General features: G+C 36.7%; 1 protein-coding gene across 1 annotated transcript; it reads right to left on the bottom strand.

Annotated features, from left to right (window-relative positions):
- Positions 1-17,872: 17,872 nt before the first annotated feature.
- On the bottom strand, positions 17,873-24,592 carry LOC131855424 (cytochrome P450 6B6-like). Its single transcript, XM_059206699.1, has 2 exons — positions 23,233-24,592; positions 17,873-18,042 (listed from the first exon to the last, which is right to left on the bottom strand). Exons 1-2 carry the CDS (start codon positions 24,590-24,592, stop codon positions 17,873-17,875), a joined length of 1,530 nt encoding a protein of 509 aa, XP_059062682.1.
- Positions 24,593-25,535: the final 943 nt, after the last annotated feature.

Raw genomic sequence — 25,535 nt, 5'->3', positions numbered from 1 at the left:
AAAAAACCGCTTCAAAATCCGTTGCGTAGTTTTAAAGATTTAAGCATACATAAGACGGACAGAAAGCGTACAGCGACTTTGTTTTATACTGTGTAATGAAATGTTGTTAAACGGAACACTTCAGACAATTAAATAAACACGCTTGACTGGTTTTTTTACATTAAGGCTATAACATGACTAAACGATTTAAATATTTAGTAAAATAAATATCAATATACTATTTTAGTATTAGTCTTAAAAAAATAAACTTAAATACTTTCAACTGATATTCCAAATGGAATATTTTGACGCTCTACCTGATAGAAAGTCCTAATCAATCAACCAATCCATCAATCTCAATCAATCAATCAGAAATAATTTATTCATATAGAAAATTTTAGCCGCATGAACACAAATGTTTTTTGTTAATATTTTTACCCTACCGTCCAGTTCAGTATTCAGTCCGTCAAACTCAACTGAGTTACTTTATTTTTAAAAGCCAGTTTGTAATTAAAAATTAAACTAAACTTAAAAACTGAATTTTATATACTTTAGTACTAAGAGTTCCACAAGAAACTCAACTGATTTTTATATTTTTAAACGCCAGTTTATAATTAAAAACTAAACTAAACTTAAAAACTGAAATGAATATACTTTAGTACTAAGAGTTGCAAAAGAAACTCAACTGAATTTCTTTTTTTTAAATTCAGTTTATACTTAAACTAAATTTAAAAACTAAAATAAACATTAATATTTGTTTTAGTTTTTAAATAGTAATAGTATAATAATTAAACATTACTAAGAACACTATGACCATTAGAGTTGTTTTTTAATTCTTTGTATCGTATATCTATAATAGTATAATCTTGTTACTCAAGGCAATTTGTGGTTACCTACAAATATTAGAACAGTTAGTCTAGGACCTTTAGAATTGTAGTTAAGACAGATTTTTATTACTGTATCTTTAAAAATAAATAAATCTATACATGTATATAAAATTGGAGTGTCTGTTTGTAATATTAAAATAACAGTTTTTTACTACATGCATATGAATATAAATACATACACCAGAATAACATTTTTTACAATTTTTGTCTGTGTGTCAGTCTGTTTGTTCCGTCTAATCTCTGAAATGGCTGTACCGATTTTGACGTGACTTTTATTAGCAGGTAGCTGATGTAATAAGGAATAACTTAGGCTACTTTTATTTTAGAAAAATAAACTTTAATTCCGCGCGGACGAAGTTGCGAGAACTTGTCATCCGTAATAATAATATCATATATTTTTTTTTATAACACAGGGGACAAACGTGCATGCGGCTCACCTGATGGTAAGTGATTACCGCCGCCCATGAGCACCCGCAACACCAGAGGAATTGCAAGTACGTTGTCGGCCTTTTAAAAAGGAATAAGCTCTTTTCTTGAAGGTTTCAATATCGTATCGGTTCGGAAATACCATTGCTGGAAGGTGATTCCATAATGTGTTTGTGCGAGGCAAAAAGTTTCTAGAAAACCGCACTGTGGAGGACCGCCATTCAGCCAGATGATTAAGATGGTATTTTAGTTTCTGGTGGTACGGTGGTGAAACTCAGCAACTGATATTAATCCGAACAATTCCTCAGAACACTACCCGTGATATATGCGGTAGAAAATGCACAGAGATGCAATATCTCGCCGCAAAGCCAATGGGTCGAGTCTGTCACATAGACGTTGATTACCAATGATTCTGGCTGCTCGGTTCTGAACTCTGATAATTTATTATCATATATAAATATTACACAAACATAATCTATTAGCGACAGAGAGATTCGTAAATATAATAAACTACAGGACAGAAATATCAATAACATATAACAATGTCAGATGTCATTTGCCGATAACACAACGAATATTGGTTCAAGTTTATAATCGTTATTATCAAAAAAAATTGAGACTCAATACGACAGGCTGGAAATGCAAAGTTACAAAATTAGGCATTAAACGACGACCTCAGTGATCTAGTGGTTTGGTACACCGCTTTACGACCGATGGTCGTGGGTTCGATTCCTCGCACATTTATTTTTTTTACCCTTATTATACTTCAATACTTCTGTTAAATAATTATTATTAAACTGAAGTATTGAAGTACGTAATTTCATTGCATTATCACAAATCAAAATATATTTATTCACTAGCTGTACTCGCGACTTCCTCCGCGTAGAATTTAACTTTATTTTTCTAAAACAAAAGTAGCATAAGTTACTCCTTATTACATTAGCTATCTGTCAATAAAAGTCCCGTCAAAATCGGTCCAGCCATTTTAGAGATTAGCCGTAGCAGACAGACAGGCAAAAATTGTAAAAAGTGTTATTTTATAAATTTTAAAAAATATATTTTTTACTACATGCATATGAACATCAATACGGTACATACACCAAAGAATAGATTAGAATAGAAAATCATTTATTCAAATAAACTTACATTGAAGCACTTTTGAATAGTCATCACATTTTTTTTAATCTACCGCTCATTTGGAAAGATGTCTCATCACAAGAAGAACGAGCAAGAAACTTGCGTGTTGCTCTTTTAAATATTTTTATTGTTATTTTACATTTTTAAGTGTGTGAATACAAAGTACCAATTAGCACTAATTCAATTAAATACTCAAATAGAAAAAATATTGAATATATAACCAACTGGTAAAACAATTAATAAGAGGAAATCAGTCATAGTGATTAGAGCAGACGAGTCCCTACAAGCAGCACCCGTTCACGAGTATGACGGAATAGTTTTTTTTAATGGTAATAACAATAAATATTATTTAAAAAACAGAACTTGTTTTATTGGTATTAGACAATTGATACAATGAAAAATATCATCAGAATAAATAGTTACGATACTTTTGTGTAGTTTCTTAACTTCTATTTTTGTCTATTGACTCAGATGTTGTTATGCACGCTGTTTAAATATCTGATTTAACTTCCGGTACGCGAGTTTGAAATCGACGATGGTACGTGATGATGCGGCTCGAATGCTCAGATGGTAGGTGATGTTGCGGCTCGAATGATAGATGGCAGGTGTTGATGCCTTCAGGCGGAAATGCATCTAATGGGTCTGGACGACTCCGTTGGCGTTGAGGAGATTGCCGCTGCCATTGCTAGCGCCGGGGATTGCCAGGTCCAGGACGTTAAGGTGGGGGACGTTCGCAGGAATCCTACCGGTGCTGGGGCTTGCTGCCATCACCACCACGGCGAAACTTAAAGTTGGCTGGGTGGTTGTTCGAGCTGCATTGCTCAGACAGAGACAGCTGCGATGCTTCCGCTGTCTAGAAGAGGGTCATGTGCGCGCCCAGTGCACCAAAGCGGAGGATCGCAGCGGTCTCTGCTATCGCTGTGGGGAGAGCGGCCACAAGGCGGCCTCATGCGCGTCTGCGCCGCGGTGTGCGGTGTGTGCCTCTAAAGGCAGGCCGGCAGACCACTGGGTGGGGGCGAAGAACTGTTCCCCGCCCAAGGGTAAAGGTGTCGGCAAACGGTCGGGCCCCAAAGCCCCCAACTGTGAGAGCGGGCCGAGCAGGATGGATTCCGCCCAATAAGGGTGCCTCCATCCAAAGCGATCCGAGGTGGAGGGGCGCATGGGCGCCTCAGATCGCCGCAAGGGCCTGAGATGTCACCGCGAGGGCGGTTGCATCTCCAAGAAAAGCCCGAGAAGGTGGCCCGCCTTCTCAAGAGAGGTGGGGTGGACACCCCAAAATAAAAGCGAAGGGGCCCGCAAACTAAAGCGGGCCGACGCCGCCGGAGTTGCGGTGGACATACATTCGATCCCGCGACTCAGGCTATAGGTGCTTCGTCGGGATACCTTGGAGTTTTTAGTGAGTAGGAGTCTCACAGTACCCGCGGGCTTCCCCCGTGGCCGGCGGGTATCCATGAGGGATTTTCTCCAAGTTTAAAAAAAAAAAAGGTGTTGATGGCTTCAGCAGATTACGGGGTGAATAAATGATAGATTTCGCTTGATTTCTTGAATTTAATTGGTAAATACTGTGATATATTACAATTTTGGTGGAGTGAACAAATATACGTTAGATCGATCGGTTGATTTTTGAAGTCTGTTACGTTACGTAGAGAAATCAAATTGGATGGGTGTGCGCTCCAATCAGAACGCTCCTTTTGTGTTGCGTTTTGTTGCTGCTTGTACGCGACAGACGATGAACATACACTATGTTGCTCTTAGCTAAGATAGTAATCTTATTCCACTTATAACTAGCTGCTTACCCCGGCATCTCATGGGGATATACATATGTACTTCGACGTCCTCGGTGGTCTAGCGGTTTAGCTCACCGCCTTACTTCCGATGATCGCGGATTCGACTCCTGGCACGGTGCAAACATTTGTATTCATGAGTATGATGGTTTGTATCGGTCTGGGTGTTTTCTATGTATAATGTGTATGTTAGATACATAAAATAAAAAAAAATCTTTGTCTTTGTGTCAGTTATCTAGTACCCATAACACAAGCTTTAGCTAGCTTAACTTGGGTCTAGATGGCGCTGTGTGAATTGTCCTGAGATTATTATTATTATAATTAATCATTATTGAACTCTAAATTTATGAGTAGATGTGCCCGTGACTTTGTCGGCGTGGAATCGATGACGAATTTTCATCAAAACTTTCATCCCCTATTTTATTTTATACCCTTAAGGGTAATTTTTATACAAACTTTGAATGTCATATTTTTTTTTTCTCTTTATTTTGGCAACAAACAGTCGTTATAAAAACATATAAATATACAAATAAAAGTAATTTTTACAATAGTCAGTATTTATATATAATTAACAGTATTAGTATATAAAATTGGTCCCCTTGCAACCCTTTTTTCGTATTAAAAACTAGCCCAAGTCTAGACTACCCGTGTTCCAGATTTCATTTAAATCGGTTCAGTAGTTTTGACATGAAAGCCCGACAGACAGACAGAGAGAGTTACTTTCGATGAATATAATAAATTACACAGTTTTTTTCTATGTTATCTATTTCGTAGTAGATACGAGTAGTTAATACATAAGTTAAATAATAATAATCTCAGGACAATTAACACAGCGCCATCTAGACCCAAGTTAAGCTAGCTAAAGCTTGTATTTAGTGCTGTACTTATGACCTGAACTGTACTAGATCTTGGACCCTATAGGTAAATGAAACCCAAGGATAGTACTGGATATGTGTATAATGCGTTCTAAGAATGTATTCCTCTCTATTTCGCTCACTGATTACAAAACGAGTTATAACTATAACATAACACAAAAATATCTTGCCACCGCGATGTAGAAATTATACATATATGAGACAGCGACATCTAGTTCACTTTTCGGAACTATTATATTGTGCTCTTAACTAGATTAGCTTAAACACTTGTGTTATGAATACTAGATAACTGATACATATATATATAGATTTTTTTTTAAATACATACCTATTATACATAGAAAACACCCAGACCGATACAAACAATCATACTCATGAATACAAATGTTTGTGCCGTGCGAGGAATCGAACCCGCGACCATCGGTCGTAAAGCGGTGTGCTAGACCGCTAGACCACCGAGGTCGTCAATGGTCGTAAAAATGTTATCGCAGGTACACCGATAGCCTTTCAACTTTTCACTTGTACGATTAGAATTTCGGACGATAAATAAATAAAACTGGCCATGACGACTACGTGGTCCAAGGGTTTAGCACTGAGTCACCTTCCGACTGAGGTTTTTTTTAGGGATGATAATGGAATGGTGCACTCGCCTGCGCTAACGGTTTACGCTGGCGGGGCACCAGTGGAGGATGATAAGATGAGCATGAAGTGAGATCAGTTAGCCCAACGTGACAAATTCACCGGGAATGTATCACGATGGTTTCCAGGGGGAACCGCGTGGAGGTCGATCTGATATGGTACATTGCTAGCAATGTGATCATCAGTCCACATTAGGAACAATACCCTTCTCCCCTTTCGACTGAAGTTCCCCAAATAACACAAAGATTTGTACTAAGACGTTGAGAGCAGAATAGGCCCAGATCGGCTGCTGTTTTGATTTGGTACAGACTAAGAAATCTAAGTACCTTTCGCTACTTCTCAGGTGTTTCTAAGAAAAGCGACAGCCGCTCTTGCCTGCGGATCTGGTGGTAACCGTGCTGCCAAGATGGATGAATAGAATAGAATAGAATATGACTGTTTGAAACTTGTGTGTTGCTCTTTTAAATAATCCTTGTAAGTTTACATTTACAAGTCGAAACGTGTGTATACAATCTACCAACAAGCACTAATTTTTTGGGTCAAATATAAATATGCAATAAGATTAAATCAGTCGTAGTGATAAGAGCAGATCAGTCTCGTTCACGAGTATGACGGATGAGCCAGCTATCACTGCACTCGACCATATTTTAGGGAGCCCAATAACCCGGCCCACCACCGACACATGTCTGGACATTTTAGTGAGCATGACTACTCATTCCACTCGACCACGTCACAGCTACAAAAATTACTATATGGTAGTTACAGTATTCGCACTTTACATGAGGATGCATGCGGCAATCAATACAAAAGCCGCTACGCTATCATATATCAAGAAAGCAGTATGAAAAATAAATTATAACGTTGTCCGCAAATAAACTTATTCTTACTATATATTGCTATCATCTATAAATTCATCTATCCTATAATAGGCTATTTTACATAACATTTGTTTAATATAAAATTTGAATTGCCTCTCTGTCAGATTTAACGTAGATTCTGGCAGTTTATGATAAAGAGAGATTGGAATGGCCATGGGTTGGTGGAGGGTTGTCCCTCTTCCTAGTCTACTTCTCATTTCCAAAATTCCTAGACCTTCGATCAATTCCAAGGTAGCAATTTAACATAGGGAAGTTCGGTTTATGGTTTTTTCGATTTTCGCAAACATAACGATGACGACCTTGGTGGTATAGCGGTCCAGCACACCGCTTTATGTCCAATGGTCGCGGGTTCGATTCCTCGCACGGCACAAACATTTGTATTCACGAGTATGATTGTTTGTATCGGTCTGGGTATTTTCTATGTATAATATGTATGTATTTACGAAAAAAAAAATCTATGTATTTATATCAGTTATCTAGTACCCATAACACAAGCTTTAGCTAGCTTAACTTGGGTCTAGATGGCGCTGTGTGAATTGTCCTGAGATTATTATTATTATTATTATAATGCATATCTTGCAATGAGCTCGCCCTTGTACATTATATTTATTGTATTACTATAACTTTATTTTTCTAAAATGAAAGAATTTTTCTAAAATAAAAGTAGCCTAAATTACTCCCAATTACATCAGCTATCTGCCAAAAAAAGTCCGGTTAAAATCGGTCCAGCCATTTCAGAGATTAGACGGAACAAATAGATAAACAGGCAGACAGATAAAAATTGCAAAAAATGTTATTTTGGTGTATGTAATATATTTATATTTATATGCATGTAGTAAAAAACGGTTATTTCAATATTACAAACAGACACTCCAATTTTATTTATATGTATAGATGTGTGTGTAGAATAAAGAAAGAATACGAAGAAAATCTACCATAGTGCTAAGGTTTAGAAAGACCTGCCACGCACTGGCGGATATATCGTTGGGGTTGCAATTAGGGTTGCCTGCCTTTGGGATATTTTTGTTAAAACCCATGCTGTAGTCTAATGAGGAAACCTCGGCAGGTAGCTCATTCCACAACTTAAGTGCATCATGTCGAACAATTCCTCAGAACACAGTCCGTGGTATATTCAGTAGAACATAGCGAAGCGAAATCTCGCCTCAAGCTAAGTGCTTCGATACCGCCAGAGAGATCATCGACAATTCTCATAGCATGGCTCTGAACTGAGTTATAAGGACTGACCTGGTATTTAGGTGCTCTTACCCACAGATGAGAGCAGTACTCCATGTGCGGCGGAAATATACCGAAATAACATTAGTATAGTATTTATTTACGGTCGAAATATGCCTAAATAACATTAGTATAGTATTTATTTAAGAAATTGAAAGTCATTCCCGAGTACACTAGTCAGTTTCGTGATATAGGTAGGTAGCCGTTACATTTTTTTATTTTATCACATACCTTATCTGTATGACTGGCAACTATTGGACAATAAGATATAAATTGTACACGATCATTAAAGTAATTTAATTATTATAAAACGAAATCTAATCTTAATTAATAAAATATATTTAGGATAGATTAGGATAGAATGAAAACTCTACAGTACTAGTGACATTATTTTAGGAAATGTACATTTTCTATAAAATTATATAATAAAACTAGCTTTTGCCCGCGGGTTCGCTAGCGTTAATTTATCACCTTAGGGGTGGAATTCGTCAAAATACTCTCTTAGGGGATGCCTACGTCATAGTAGCTTTATGCATGCAAAGTCTCAGCCCGATCGGTTTAAAATTGACAAAGTTTCATACAAACTTTCATCCCCTATTTTATCCCCTAGGGTGTAGAATTAATCAAAATCCTTTCTTAGTGGAAGCCTACATCATAACATCTATCTGCATGCCAAATTTCAACCCGATCCGTCCAGTGGTTTGGGCTGTGCGTTGATAGATCACTATATCAGTCAGTCAGTCACCTTTGAGTTATATATATTTAGATTTACAATAACGTAAAATTGGGTACTTTAGAGAAAAATAAACTATAGTAATAATAATAATATGTTAGGATAATTCACACAGCGCCATCTAGTCTCAAGCTAAGCAGAGTTTGTGCTTAGGTTACTAGAAAACTGATACAAATATAAACATATATTGTAAATGCACACATAATATAGAAGACCCCCAGACCAGTACAAATAATCATACTAATGAATACATATACATATACTAGTAACAGACCCGACGACGCGTTGCTGTGGCTAAGGTTCTTGAATAAAATAATATTGCGACTATAAATTAAGATGTAAGCTATCCTATCTTTCAAGTTGGATCAAATTGTACACAATGTGCAAATCAAATTACAATCGGTTCAGTAGTTTAGGAGTCTATTAAATTTTAGGATCAAAATCATGTCGTCCTTAAACCCCTAGCGGTGCCCTCAGACTAAACTCGTATGCGTCAGGCGGGAGTTGGCCTTCAGCCGCTCCATAAGTTCTTCCTTTTGGTTTGGAGTGCCATCTGCACTCGCCCCCTATCGACCGGTGAAGCAGTAAAGGCCAGCTGCGGCCAACAGCATTAGAGTAGTCCGAAAAAAGCACTGTCACATATAGACGACACTTTGCATAAGCCTGGACGTATACTTTAAACTGCAACACTCCAGTGAAAGTACCAGGATAACATAAAGGTATAGAAAGCAAGTGGTCAGATTTCCGCTCCATAAGTCCTTCCTTTGGTTTGGAGTGCCATCTGCACTCGCCCCTATCGTCCAGTGAAGCTGTAAAGGCCAGCTGCGGCCAATCAACAATCCATCATACTCGTGAACGGGTGCTGCTTGTGGGGACTGGTCTGTCCGGATTAGGAACACTGATTAGACTGTTTACTTTTGTAATAGCATATGCTGATGGTCAATATTCTCCCAAATTTGAAATTAAAAATGAATCTGTATTATTGTAAACATGCACAACATTTATTTGAAAAGAATACGAGCCGAGTTTCTTATCAGTTCTTCTCATCTCGAAATCATTCCGAACTGACGGTAGATTTGACATATCATAAGAGTCTGTAATAGATCTACAGGAATAAAGATATTTTGAACTTAAATTTGAACAGCATTTTAGTAATCTGAAAAAAAACCATTTCAATTTATACTATGTAAAGATTAAAAAACAAAAAAATCAAAATTCAAAATATATTTATTCATGTAGGTCTATTACAGACTGTTATGATATGTCAAATCTACCGTCAGTTCGGAGTAAATTCGAGATGAGTAGAACTGACAAGAAACTCAGCTCGTATTCTTTTTATATAAATATAGATTGTACACAGACATATCGCTGACAATTAGATTAGATTAGACGATTTGGTACAAATGATTGATTAGCAAATTGATTTATTTATATTACAATGACTATATAATACAGAAGGTAAAAGTACTTTCACAGGTCTGTGATATCACTTATGTACTATGAATGGAAGGTTCTCCTATCCATATATATCGCGTGTTCTGGTGTGGTGTCATGAGCTTTACCAAATGAAAATACATTTATATTTTATCACGATTGTAATGCGGCGATACGGGACTACATCGTATATCTGACTGGGGAGGGACGTGTAGTAGGTGCGCTGTGCCACGCGATGTAATTCAATCTCTGTATTAACAATATGTATGTGTGTGTGCATAGCACACCTACAATACTCCCCCCTCAAAATTTTACAAACTAAATTTTCAAAAAAAAATAAAATAAATCTGTAAAATAAACACATTACAAATCTTATTTCAAATCGGTACAACTTATTCTTACTAACAAACATTTAAACAATATTCATTGTATGCTGACACCGGAATTCGACACTGGATTCTTATTACACATAGTCTTCGATAAGGATTTTTTACGAATGTTGACCGGATACATTATGAACTCTAATTACACAGTAGCATTCTGTACTCTGATTTTAAATCCGCGGCTGCTATTTCTTTTTGTATGTAGGACTTGAAGTGACCACGACAGCGGTTCAGCAGTATATATAGAATTATGACTCCCAAAATTCCAATTACTATGCAGCAGATAAAAAGCGTTCTATTGTTGTCCTCGTGTATGATTTGATTCTGCGATTGTAACATCTCTACCTGGCTGTCAAATTCCTTAGTTTCTTTACTATGGTACTTTCCCATTTTACATAGAATATAAATATGCGTAATCAATTTGCGTACTCGAAAATATAACTAAGTATTGTGAATTATTAAATATTCTGTTCAACTTTTATATAATTAATATTTGCTAAATCTGCTGTTTGAATAACATGTACAATCAAATATAATGAATTAGAATTTAAGTGTAAATTTGTTCGTAAAAATATAGTAATAGAAAATTATTGCTAATGACATATAAAAAAATATAATTGAGTAACATCGTATGAGAATAATAGTTTTGCTTTAGAATTATAACAATACATTTGCTTGTTTAGCGAAAATACAATTTTATCGAGCATACAATATTGTAAGAAAGGTATGAGTTTATTAGTTATACTTAGCGATAGCGATTTGTCACATTAACATTGTTATATAGTATTAAGAATAGGTAAAAGAAAATAATAAAAACATGCTTATTTCACTAAAAATAAAAAATTACAATATAACATAAAAATAGTAAGTATAGTATTGTCATTGATCATCGAACCGTACTGGTTTTTTAACTAGTCTACCACTCCGTGTCCTTTTCGCGGAGTCGGTATTTGGTTGTGACACGTTGTGACTAATATTGCAAGGAGCGGTAGTATTTTTCGATACTATGTCTTGCGTAATATTATCTGAAATTGTATCGGTTTCATTTAATATATACGCTGGTTTAAGACGATCTATAGAAATCGAAACATTATTTCTGTTAGGCATATCTAATATAAACACTTTATTATTCCTTTGAATGACACGGTAAGGACCTTCGTATGGTGGTTGCAAAGGTTTGCGAACTGCGTCATTCCTAACAAAAACATAATTACATTTTTGTAAGTCATCGTGTACAAATATTGTACGAGAATCGCGTAAGACACGCGTTTTCGGCTTACAACTATTAATAATATTCCTTAACTTATCTAAATACGTACCTTCATTTTTATCGTGTATGCGTAGGTCTGTCCCGTAAAAATCTCCAGGCAACCTAAGTGATGATCCATACACAAGATTTGCTGGTGTTACAGAACTATCGCTTTTGCATACGTTACGTAAACCTAACATTACTGTGGATAACTCGTCAACCCAGCTATGCCCTTTAGAACTAAGGCGTGCTGTAAGAGAAGTTTTTAGCGACCTATGCCATCTCTCTACCATCCCATTGCTCTGTGGATGATAAGGAGTAGTACGTTGCCTTTTGATACCTAACAATTTCATAAGCTCTGTAAATAATGTACTTTCGAACTGACGACCCTGGTCACTGGTAAGCTTAATTGGACAACCGAAACGAGCGATCCAGTGGTCATAAACGTTTTTAGCGACCGTTTCAGCGGTCATATCTTTAATTGGTATGGCTTCCGGCCATTTAGTAAATCGATCTACCATGGTTAAACAATATCTATAATCTTCGTTCGTTCGTTCGTCGGTTATCGGCAAAGGACCTATAAGGTCTACATGAATATGTTCAAATCGATTACAGGTATCAAAATTACCTAATCCTGCTATAGTATGACGACCTATCTTCGATTTTTGACAATGTATGCAGGTCTTAGCCCACAAGTTAATGTCGCGATTCATACTAGGCCAGAAATATCTCTTAGTCACCATTTTTCGTGACGTACGAATACCTGGGTGGCTAATGTCATGAATAGAATCGAAAGCTAATCTCCTAAATTTTTCTGGTAAATAAGGTCTACATTCGTTATTAATAACATTACAATAAATAGGTAAGTCACAGTTAGGTGTGTAAACAGTTTTGTAATTTATACTCGTGTTGGTATCGTGTAACAACTGCAATAACATGTCGTCGGTTTTCTGCGAATTCGCTAGATCGGCATAGTTGATAATTGTTGGACAGTTTATTGTTTCTATACGTGACAATGAATCGGCGACTATATTATCGTTTCCTGTTATATGCCTAATATCATTAGTAAACTCACTAATGAAAATTAGTTGTCTTGTTCTTCTAGGTGTTTCGTTATTATTCCCTAATTTATCAATAGCAAAAGTTAACGGTTTATGGTCTGTATATATAATTAATTTACGACCTTCATGCATATTCCTAAAATGTTTTACGGCCATATAAATAGCAAGTAACTCGCGGTCGTAAGTGCTATACTTTTGTTGCGATGGCATTAATTTTTTTGAAAAGTATCCTAAAGGTTTCCAATTATTATTCACTCTCTGTTGTAATACAGCGCCTACGCATGTACTAGAGGCGTCCGTCATAAGCGATAACGGGACGTCTGGTAGTGGATGCGATAACAAGGCAGCGGTTTTCAAACTTTGCTTACACGTATCGAATGCTTGTTCTGCTTTATTAGTCCAGTTAATTTTTGTCTTATCTTTACGTTTAGCTGTGCTTAAATAATTATTTAATTCGGACTGATATTCTACAGCGTGTGGTAAATGACTTCTATAAAAATTGACCATACCTAAAAATCTCCTAAGTTGATCTACTGTTTCCGGTTTAGGAAATTCGGTGATGGCATTGACCTTATCTTCAAGAGGTCTGATACCTTCACTCGAAACCTTGTACCCTAAAAATTCTACTACTTGTTTACCAAACTCGCATTTCGAAAGATTAATAGTAATTCCGTACTCGTTAAAACGTTGAAAAACTGATTTTAAATGCTTGCGATGTTGTGTTTCATTTTCGCTTGCGATGATGACGTCATCAATATAGCAAAATAAAAAATCTAAATCTTTGAGAACCACTGTATTCATATATCTTTGAAATGTCTGCGCGGCATTTCTTAGACCAAAACTCATGCGTGGGAACTCGAAAAGTCCAAAAGGTGTTATGATGGCGGTTTTTTCGATATCTTCCTGAGCTACAGGTATATTGTGGTAGGCTCTAGAAATATCCAAATGACTGTACCACTTCTTACCTGCCAGCAGATATGTGAAGTCCTGCAGCCGGGGCAACGGGTAACGGTCCGGCTTTGTAATAGCGTTAAGGCCTCTGTAGTCACCACAGGGTCTCAAGCTGCCGTTTTTCTTTGCCACGACGTGTAGTGGACTTGCCCACTCGCTCTTCGATGGCCTGCAGATTCCCATTTCCTGCATAATCCTAAATTCATCTCTTACCTTCGCGTATCTATCCGGCGGCAAAGGTCTGGCACGCGCGAATACTGGAGTTCCAGAGGTCTCTATGTGGTGAAATACAATACTGTTAGGGTTAATTTCATTAAAATTTGCGGGTTTAGTTATGTTAGGATAATTACGTAATATGTCGCTATATACATGATTCTCGTCAATAGTTTTAACCGATGGCTCACGACAATTAGTTATACTACCAATAATATTTAAATTTGTTACACTATCTATCAATCTTTTGGTACTTAAATCTACCACTAACTTATGATAAGAAAGAAAATCAGCACCTAAAATGGGCTGCTTAACGTCGGCAATTACAAATGTCCATCTATATGGTCTTCTTAGATTTAGATTTAATATTAGAGTATGCATACCATATGTCTTTATTACTGAACCGTTAGCTGCATATAACTTATATTTCTCACCATTATTTGAGCACTTCGAATATTATTTACTTATTGGTAACACTGATATATTAGCTCCTGTGTCCACTAAAAATTTTAGTCCACTGTGTCTGTCAGTTACACAAAGGCGGTTATTACTGAAATTTGCCGTACAGTCGCCCGCCGCAGCCTGCACGGTATTTAGTTTTCCTGATTAGTTTTATCCTTCCAGTTACATGGTTTTATACACTTCGTTGCATCTTCTTTGTAACGAAAATGATAAAAACATAGCCAGTCAGGACTGTTTTTATCGCGTCGCAGAGATCTTCCCCGTGAGTGTGACCTTGAACGATCGCGGCTCCTGGAAGACCTATGCGGCTGGAAACTTGGCCTTGACGCCAGCCTATTGACCTGTAGTGTCAGTTTCGCTATTTGTTCTACTAGCATATCTGTAGTAGTGGTCTGGGCAGTATGTGATATTTCAGCTACTTGCCCTATGTGTCCGGCTTCCATGACCTTGTCTGCTATGACTGCTAGCTTCTCCATATCCGTTACTTCACTCACAGTTAAAACTGCACGCACGTGAGCTGGCAGATGTCCTGTCCACAATATTCTCAATGTCTCTGAAGGAAATCTATCGCTAGCTAGGTTTTTCATCCGACGGTATAATTGCGACGGTTTTTGGTCCCCCAATTCTACTTCATTGAGTAATTTCTGAATTTGTCTGTTTTCAGACTCTTCATAAATGTTTATTAGTCTTTGCTTAAGTATTTCGTATTTTTGTGTCGGGAGGATTTAACAATATGTCACGTACCTGTCCGATTACTTCTCTGTTTAATTTCGACGTGACGAGCTGGTATTTAGACTCATCTCCGAGCTTCTGGTTGGCAAGTGCGGCTTCCAGCTGTACAAACCATAGCCTGGGTTGTTCTTGCCAGAATTCGGCTATTCTTGAAGATAAGCTAATCTGCGCTAGCTCGGAAGTTTGTTCTTGCACTGCTTGTATAGCTGATTGTGATGTTTGTGGATTCATTATGCTAGTATGAAGTAATATATAGTAGTATATAATATATTGTAAAGTTCACACCACTAAATTCGCGGGTCACCACTTTCACAGGTCTGTGATATCACTTATGTACTATGAATGGAAGGTTCTCCTATCCATATATATCGCGTGTTCTGGTGTGGTGTCATGAGCTTTACCAAATGAAAATACATTTATATTTTATCACGGTTGTAATGCGGCGATACGGGACTACATCGTATATCTGACTGGGGAGGGACGTGTAGTAGGTGCGCTGTGCCACGCGATGTAATTCAATCTCTGTATTAACAATATGTATGTGTGTGTGCATAGCACACCTACAGTACATTTGGCAACAGCATCTTGTGGCGTTATTTATTATACCATCATAACATAGTATAAAACAAAGTCGCTGTCGCTGTCTGTCCGTCCCTATGTATGCCAAAAGTTTTATAACTACACAACGGATTTTGAAGCGGTTTCTTTAACACATAGAGCGATACAAGAGGAAGGTTTATATATATAAAAACATATGTATACCCGTGTGAAGCCGGGGCGAGTAGCCAGTAAACTATATAAATAATTTTTATTAAATAAAGAATCCTGGACAATTAACTTACATTTCTCATAATGAAATCAGCTCTCTCTCTCTCTTTACAATATTATTATAGATCTTATCAATTGATACGATAATAAAACTGCAATATTTCAATCATAAACATTCATTATTTATATTATTAACCGGGTCTTAACACGAATAATTTTATGGGAAATAAAGGTATTTACCTCTCTCGACGTTTCGACTAGGTTGCACTAGCCGTGGTCACCAGCTGACTGGAGTAACAGCGATGTCAATGTAGATAGGTGACAGCAGTTTCTTCATCTACCGTCACTAGATTGTTTAACGAAAGTTCGCGACACACAGCACTCACGGTATCCGTACACTTATCGATTGTTGATGCTACTGAACTCTGCTTAAATTTATTTATGACTGAATCCCACGCAGATGATAATTTAATTTAAGACCCGGTTAATAATTTAAATAATGTGTATTAAACATGAAAGTTTAAAACATAAACATTTATTTGTAACTTTATTGCTCCAACATAGAAAAAGCATAAACAAAAATAAAACATTAAAAATAAGAATAAGTACAAAAAGTGGTTTTATCATCACACCGATCTCTTTAGTAAAACCTTTGAAAGAGAGTATATACAAAAAAAATTAAATAAGTTCCGCATGAGTGGAAATGAATTAAGAAAACAGTTGTCTTGAGAGATTACAGCCTGGGGTTTTACAAGAAGGGTATTTTATTGCAGATATAGATGTGGGTACTTACTTTTATACTTTGTTGATTAATAAAGTGTATTAATGTAGTTAATACACTTTATTAATTGGACAAACTATCCAGCTAGGTAGATCCAATTTCGAGAAAGAGGTCAATCGTCGAATCCAACTAGGATGGGCAGCGTTCGGGAAGCTCCGATATATCTTTTCGTCCAAATTTCCGCAGTGTCTCAAGACGTAGGTTTACGACCAATGTGTGTTGCCAGTGATGACTTACGGAAAAGAGACGTGGTCGCTAACTATGGGCCCCATCAACAAGCTCAGAGTCACTCAGAGGGCAATGGAGAGAGCTATGCTCGGAGTTACTCTACGTGATCGAATCAGAAATGAGGAGATCCGCAGAAGAACCAGAGTGACCGACATAGCCCGAAGAATTGCGACTCTGAAGTGGCAATGGGCAGGGCACATAGCTCGTAGGACAGATGGCCGTTGGGGCAGTAAAGTCCTCGAGTGGCGACCACGGACCGGAAGACACAGCGTGGAAAGGTCTCCAGCAAGGAGGCCAAGGCCTCAAACATTGGATGCGAGCAGCGCAGGAGCGATCGTCGTGGAGATCTTTGGGGGAGGCTTATATCCAGCAGTGGACGTCTTCCGGGCTGCGATGATGATGATGATGATGATAATTAATGTAGTTAGGTACAATATCTTCTTTACATAAAGTAATACAAGCTACATAGCACGTTTTATTTAAAATACTATATCTTGAGGACATATTAGGTACATTAACGTATCTTAAGGGTCGGCAACGCGCACGTGACACCCCTGGTGTTTCAGGCGTCCATAGGCTACGGTAACCGTTTACCATCAGATGGGCCGTATGCTTGTTTGCCACCTACGTGGTATAAATAAAAAAAAAATGATAAATAAAGTTAAAATTGTACATACATTATGCAAGTGAAATAGATATTAAAAATCAAATTCTAATTCAAAAATCATTTATTCATGTAAGACATTTTAGTCGCTTATGAACGTCAAATTTTTTTACATTATAGATTTTATTTTTTCCCTACCGTCCAGTTGAGTATATGGATCCAATTGAGAAGAACTGGCAAGAAACTCAATTGAATTTTTTTTTAAAGCCTAATTATTTACAATGTATATTTATATAGTTGTCTATGTCTAAAATTAAATGAAAATCCCGTGCATGAACATATATTGCCATGCACGCTCGTCATATCAACAAACGCATATAGAAATGGGTTTAAAGAAATTAATTACTAATACATAAATTTACATTAATGATAACTTCAGTTTCTTTCAAAGAACATAAGTGGTAGGCCTCCGAAAATACCCTGGGCTATTTCAGACTTCGGGTTTATGATAGGCTGATATATAGACTCCGGGGCTGGTTCCACTCTGAATTTGGAGAGGACTGCAGCCAATCCGGCCATTGCTTGCATGAGACCAAGACGACTTCCTGAAAATGTAAAATCTTTATTTGCACAACAATCATTAAATAGAAATAGAACTGCTCTGAGTTTCCTTGTCTGCCATGTTGTAGCAACATCCTTTTATAGACATCTCTGAGGCAATCGATTCATTATAATCATAACATTACTCATGACTTCGTCTGGGTTTATTAAATAACTAGCTGTACTCGTGACTTCGTCCGCGTGGAAATTAACTTTATATTTCTAAAATAAAATATTTTTTCTAAAATAAAAGTAGCCCAAGTTAGTCCTTATTACATCAGCTACCTGCCAAAAACAGTAGTGTCAAAATCGATCAGCCATTTCATTAGCCGCAACGAACATACAGTTAGACAAAAATTGTAAAAAATGTTATTTTAGTATATGTACCGTATATATATTCATATGCGGCCGTTTTAAAAGTTTTCTTTGTGGGTGCCTCAGTCTAACGAGCAACTGGCATCACCTGATAGCGTGAATTCATGGTAATGTTTAGGTATTATCAGAATAAATTAAGGTTTCAGAGAAATTTTAATATGACCTCAAATTCAAATTCAAATTCAAAAATCATTTATTCATGTAGGACATTTTAGCCGCTTATGAACGTCAAATTTTTACATTATAATTTTAGTTTTTTTCCCTACCGTCCAGTTCGGTATATAGATCCAATTGATAAGAACTGGCAAGAAACTCAATTGAATTACTTTTTTTTTTAAAGCCAGTTTATTTACAATGTATATTTATATAGGTGTCTATGTCTAACATTAAATGAAAATTCAGTGCATGAACAACTATTGCCATGCACACTCGTCATTCAAGTAATCCTTTAGTGAGTAATAGGCTTTGCTCAGTAAATATGATTTAACAGATGTTTTGAATTTATTTAAGGGTAATTCCAACATATCCTTTGGTATCTTATTGTAAATTTTTATACCTATTCCCATAAAAGACCTATTAACTTTTTCTAAACGATACTTGGGGACAGCAAGTTTGTCTTTAAATCTTGTATTAATATTATGAATATTGCTGTTTTTTGGAAATAAGTCAAGATTTTTATGAACATATAGGATATTTGAATATATAAATTGAGAAGCAACGGTGAGAATATTTGCCTCTTTGAATTTCTCTCTTAATGAGTCACGACTCTTCATACAGTAGATCGCTCGAACGGCACGTTTTTGTAATATGAATATATTTTTAATATCTGCCGCTTTTCCCCATAGTAATATTCGGTGGTCCAGCAGTTTAACCACCGCCTTACTTCCTGGTTGGTCTATATTGGACCGCAGTTATAGTTATGTGTGTTTCTGCCGGCCGGCCACCATTTGTGTACATTACAGTCAGTCGCCAAAATACAACCGTGAAGACACAACGTGGTTTCATTTAAATTTAAGTACAAAATTTCCACTTCTCCCAAAGCAAACAGAAAGCAGCTTTAACACAATCAACATATGGTCGAAATCGAGCCGGATTGCAATTGCATTGTTTACCTGCGTTGAGAACAAAAGACCCACTGTAACTCGGGTCTCAAGACAAAAGGAGTTCGAGAAACATCTGATTTTTGTGAGTTATAATGAATAATAGAATTACAACGTTTTAAAACTTGAACATTATAAGCATATTCAAGCTGTTTACTGCTGTTTGGAGCGAGCAGCAATACAAAGTGGATTTTAGAAGATTTGAAGTGTTTACGAAACGTCGTTTTAAACAAGACGTCCGTTGTTGAACAATACATGACAGTAATAGAAGACACAGCAAGCTTATTACAAAGAGCACAAATCAATTTAAAGAAGTGTCCAAAGCAACGATTAACACAAGGGTACATAGAAACTAGATTAAAATGCATAGAAGAATATTGGAACACTTTCAAAGAAGCTAATCAAAATCTATGCAAATCTACACCTCGAGATAAACGTGCCGACATACCTTACTTTGTCAATGAAGATTATTTTATTATAGAAGACCTGTATTTGTGTTTAGAAGCGGACCTGAAAGATATGTTACGTGGTATGCAGACTCGAAGCAAAGAGCAACAATCGACTTCGTATAGCAATGTAGACGTTGAAGAATGGACTTCGCAAGTGAAATTACCCAGAATTGAAATCCCCGTATTCCAAGGGAAATATGAGGACTGGGCTACATATCATGATTTGTTCACATCATTGGTGCATAATAACACATCACTTAGTAACGTGCAAAAGTTACATTATCTGAAGACCAGTACTGCCGGGGAAGCAGCTTACCTGTTGAAACACATACAAGTTACAGATAACAATTACAATCAAGCATGGGATATTCTCAAAAACAGGTATGGAAACAGGCGTATTATACTTGCCTCCATTTTAAAGCGATTGTTTGGGCAGAAAAAGATATCTACACAGTCAGCCTACAATATAAGATCATTACTAGATACCACTTCAGAATGTATTAATAATTTACATAATTTATCTATACCTACGGACTCTTGGGATCCAGTAATTATATATTTGGTGGTGCAAAAATTGGACTTGGAGTCACATAAGGAGTGGGAAGAGTATGCATACAAAGAAAACTCAGAAGATTTACCTTCGTGGACGGAGCTGAAGAAGTTTCTGGAATCTAAATTTCGTACATTGGAGCTTGTTAATCCCTATACATCATCATCAATAAAAGAAAGGCCAGTAGCTACTAAGGAACGAACTTTTCATGCTACAACTACTGAAAAAACGTGTTTCATGTGCAAAGAGAATCATACACTGTGTCATTGTAAAGAATTTGCAAAAATGGACCCTCAACAAAGAAGTCACTACGTGAAGACCAATAATTTATGTTATAATTGTTTATTGCCCGGACATACAGTATTTAAATGTCGAATAGCCATGACATGTCGCATATGTCATAGGCGCCATCACTCTCTACTGCATGAAGATAAGAATAACAACGCTAACACGTCGGGTCACCTGGAGAAGTCATTACAACCTAACGTGTCAGCGCATTTTAGAGTAGAGGAGCGAGATTACAATACAGTGATTGCGTCGAATTATAGCAGTAATTGCGGGAAGGAGACAGCCTTTTTAGCAACCGCAATGGTGACTGAAGAATAAAAAAGGACATACTGTTGTATTAAGGGCATTAATTGATCAAGGGTCTGAACAGAGTTTTATAAGTGAAAAGGCGGCTCAATTATTACAATTAGAGAGAACACCAATTAAGGCAACTGTGGTTGGAATGGGATCTATGAAGTCACAATTAAAGCAAGTGGTGCAGGTTCAGGTTTCATCTAAATGGGACAACAATAGCAGTCATCACATATCAGCATATGTGATGTCAAAACAACTGACCACCAAAATACCACAGAGGGTTGTCACTGGACATAAGTGGCAACATGTACAAGGACTTATCTTAGCCGATCCAACATACTACAAACCTGGGGTAATTGATTTGCTTCTGGGTGTGAAGGTTTATTCAAAAATAATAGAAAATCAATTAATCAAAGGGCCACCAGGGACTCCAAGTGCACAAAAAACATCCCTGGGCTGGATCCTATTTGGAGAGATAAATACAGCACCGAGCAATGAACCGCTCGTTGTAATGCATGATCAAGTAGATGTAGAAGAAAACATAAAAATTCGGAATGGAAACACAGAAAATACAGTAAGAGAACGTAACAAAAATCCAAAATTCAAAAAGAAATGTACAACATTTATGGAACATGCACCTCAAAATGAGATTAATATTAAAAAATGTACAGGATGTTCTTATTTACCAAAGCATATGAAGACAATCGGAGTATCCTGTAGAGAGAAAAAGCAAAGCGTAAAATATAAAAACAGATTTATAAAGTAGAAAATAACTAATACAAACAAATTAGAAGATACAAGAATTTAAAACTTCACGAAGCAAATACATTATATTGAGAAATTAACCGAAGAAATAGACTACTACTAAAGAATACAGAAAAAGTGAAAAGGAAAAGTAGATTAAAATCACTGAACCCATACCTGGACAAGCATGATATTCCCAGGGTGGGCGGAAAGTTAAAACATGCAGAAATAAGTCATGATCATTATACAGTGTAGTTTTAAGTTATATTTGTAAAAAGAACTTACAGTCCTTTTGGTGGGCGGTATGGTTGGTCTATATTGGACCGCAGTTATAGTTATGTGTGTTTCTGCCGGCCGGCCACCATTTGTGTACATTACAGTCAGTCGCCAAAATACAACCGTGAAGACACAACGTGGTTTCATTTAAATTTAAGTACAAAATTTCCACTTCTCCCAAAGCAAACAGAAAGCAGCTTTAACACAATCAACACTTCCGATGATTACAGTTTGGATAAACATTCATCATCATCATCAGCTCACTGCAGTCCACTGGTGGACATGGGCCTCTCCCAAGGCACGCCACTGGGCACGATCTTCAGCCCTTCTCATCCAGTTACTACCCGCAATCTTACGTATGTCGTCGCTCCACCTAGCTGCGGGGCGTCCTACACTATGTTTGCCAATTCGCGGTCTCAACTCTAGAACGCCTACTCCAGCGAGCTTCGGTTCTGTGATAGATGTGATCAACTCACTGCCACTTCAACTTACAGATACGAAGAGCTATGTCGGTGACCTTAGCTCTCTGTAGTTAGTTTTGGATTTTATCCCTCAGAGAAACTCCAAACATAGCTCTTTCTTTCTGGTGGACCAGTCAGGAATACAAATTCAAAGAAAACGTTTTTAAGTATTTTTATCAGTTTTTTAGTACCCATAAAATAAGTTCTACCTAGCTTGGGTGGATTTTGTGTATTGTACAGGGTTATTTATTTAATTACACATATATCCTAGCTAACCCATTTTGCTCTGTGTCTTTTAATCCAACGTGACATGAACACCTTTTAGCTCCTAAATATTTTTTCTTTTGGGATGTTTCCGTTACTAAATATTTACTTAGATATTTATATTATACTAGCTGTCCCGGCAAACGTTGTTTTGCCTTAAAATAAAAAAAAATTTAGGGGTGGACCCCTAACATTTAGGGGGATGAAAAATAGATGTTAGCCGATTCTCAGACCTACTCAATACGCTCACAAAAATTCATGAGAATCGGTCAAGCCGTTTCGGAGGAGTATGGGAACGAAAACTGTGACACGAGAATTTTATATATAATTTGTATTTATATTATATTTAATGTCGTTATTAGAATATTTAAAGTATATAATTAAATTCACTTACCAACGCAATTCCTTGGACCATTACCGAAAGGCAAATATACATCTTTAATATACTTCTCGTTGTCTGGATGAAACCTCTGTGGGCGAAACTCTTCAGGATTATCCCAGTACTTAGGATCTGTGTGTAAAGCTTGAATTGGTATCATAACGTTAATGTCTTTTTCTAGAACAAATCCCAATTCTTCAAAAACATAATTCTTAGAACACTGTCTGGAGACGTAGCCAAGAGGTGGAAATAACCGCATTGCTTCTTTAAACGCCATTTCCAAGTATGTCATTTCTTTTAGTGCATCATAACATAGTTTGTTATCATATTTATTTAAAACTCTGTCAATATCTTCGTGAACTTTCACTTGTTCTTCTGGATGATAAGACAAATAATGTAACGTCATACTGGAAGAAGATGATGACGTTTCAAATCCAGCTGCGAAGAAAACTATTAACTGTGCCATGAATATGTCATCGTCAAACTGTATTGATACTAATTCTGAGGTCCCGTCTGGTTTTGTTTTTTCAATGGACTCAATTTCTATGGCTCCTTGCTTTTTGATAGCAAGCATCATATCAACAAAATCATTTCTTCCGATTGGTTCATAATTTCTAGCCTTTTGAATGTCCAGTGCTAGAGTTTGTGCATCCGCTTCAATTCTATAAAAGAATTTCAGATCCTTACATAATTCTGGGAACATATCCTTTAAAACGGCGACAATAGCATCGACTATACCAGGCGCAAATATTTTACGTCCAAGTTTTCGGAAATCAGAATTTTCTTCATTCAGACTGTCAGAGTCTAATCCAAAACCACAGGCTCCAATGAAGTCAGTAGCATACCTCGCCATCAACTCTCTTGAATCCGTACTTTTCCCAGTGGAAATAACTTCTTCGATCCGCGACTGCAGTTTCAAAGCACGCTCCACGATCAAAGGGAACATGGCTTTTAATTTACCACTCGTGAACGTTGGGCTCATCCGGATTCTCAGCATCTTCCACAAGTCACCTTCAGCCGAAAACAAATTGCGCAGAACCGGTTCTATTACATACCTGTTCGGCACAAATCCACGGTAAAAAAAGTTACCAAAGTCAGTAACGAGCACACGTTTCACTAGTTCCGGGTCTCTGATTATCAGCTCCGGCCTTGTTCCTCTATAGAAACCAACTACCTTCTCGTTGGGATATTTGTTGTACAACTCCGTTGTGAGTTGCACTTTGCTTTTGCGTATGAAGAATCCTTCAATGTTGTTCCCAAAGAAGACAATTGGCTTGTCATGTTTGACGCCTCTCTTTTCCCAATATTTGAATGTTCTAGTATTATAATAGTATAAAGCTACAATAGTTATGAATATCACAAACAGAGTTATCATTGCAAATGTGTTTTCTATCGTCTTGTCAAAATATAACTGCGTACAATAAATTCTATCGGTCTTATATAACATATATTATGTACTTATCTATCAGCTGTATTGACTACATAATGTGTGTGATTTAGGATTCCGCAAATCGAAACTGATTAATCTGCATCGTAGCTGATTACCGCGGCGCCGCTCGTGTACAATGTTATTCTTCCGGCTAACTCTCATACAAAACAACTTGTGAGCAAGAGATTTTTGCGGAAAAACAGTTTATGTTATTTAAAATAAAAACTATAGGTTGTTATATGTATATATACAGCTGAATTAATCTATTTAAGTGTGTATTTAGTATAATGTAATGTGAAAATTCGAGTCTTAAATAAATCCCATTTTCTTATTCAACTTAAAAATATATTTTATAAGACCAATCTTTGAGATTTTTTTCTCTGCTACAAAAGTTAATCAATCATGTAACGAGAACTGTCAATATGATGTCAAAGATCTGAAAAATGAAATATCTAAATATCAGCCCCGAAGGATTTTTAATTGCTGAGAAAAATTCAGGTTTCTGAGGTCAATATTTGCGACGCGTCGTCTTAACGTTTATTTCTATTTCTGAAAGATTTTTTATAATACTTATCTATCAGCTTTATTGACTACATAATGATTCCACAAATCGAAACTGATTAATCTGCATCCTAGCTGATTACCGCGGCGCCACTCGTGAAGAATATTCTTTCTTTATTCTAATCGTCAACGTTTATTTCTATTTGTGAAAGTTTTGTTTGTATTTGTTATCTTCGTCTGCTTCTTCCTTATCCCATTTATTTGCAATCAGCGTAATGTTTTTTTTAGTATTTGTTAGGTAAATACTTTCTCTGTATAGTTTCTACAAATATACAATTGGATATTAGTAATATGCACCTATTACTATTTAAATATTTGATTGATTTAG

The sequence above is a fragment of the Achroia grisella genome, unplaced genomic scaffold (assembly GCF_030625045.1).
Source record: "Achroia grisella isolate CSIRO2021 unplaced genomic scaffold, CSIRO_AGI_Agris_v1 utg1419, whole genome shotgun sequence".
NCBI lineage: Eukaryota > Metazoa > Arthropoda > Insecta > Lepidoptera > Pyralidae > Achroia > Achroia grisella.
This window is presented reverse-complemented; position numbering and strand designations above follow the sequence as displayed.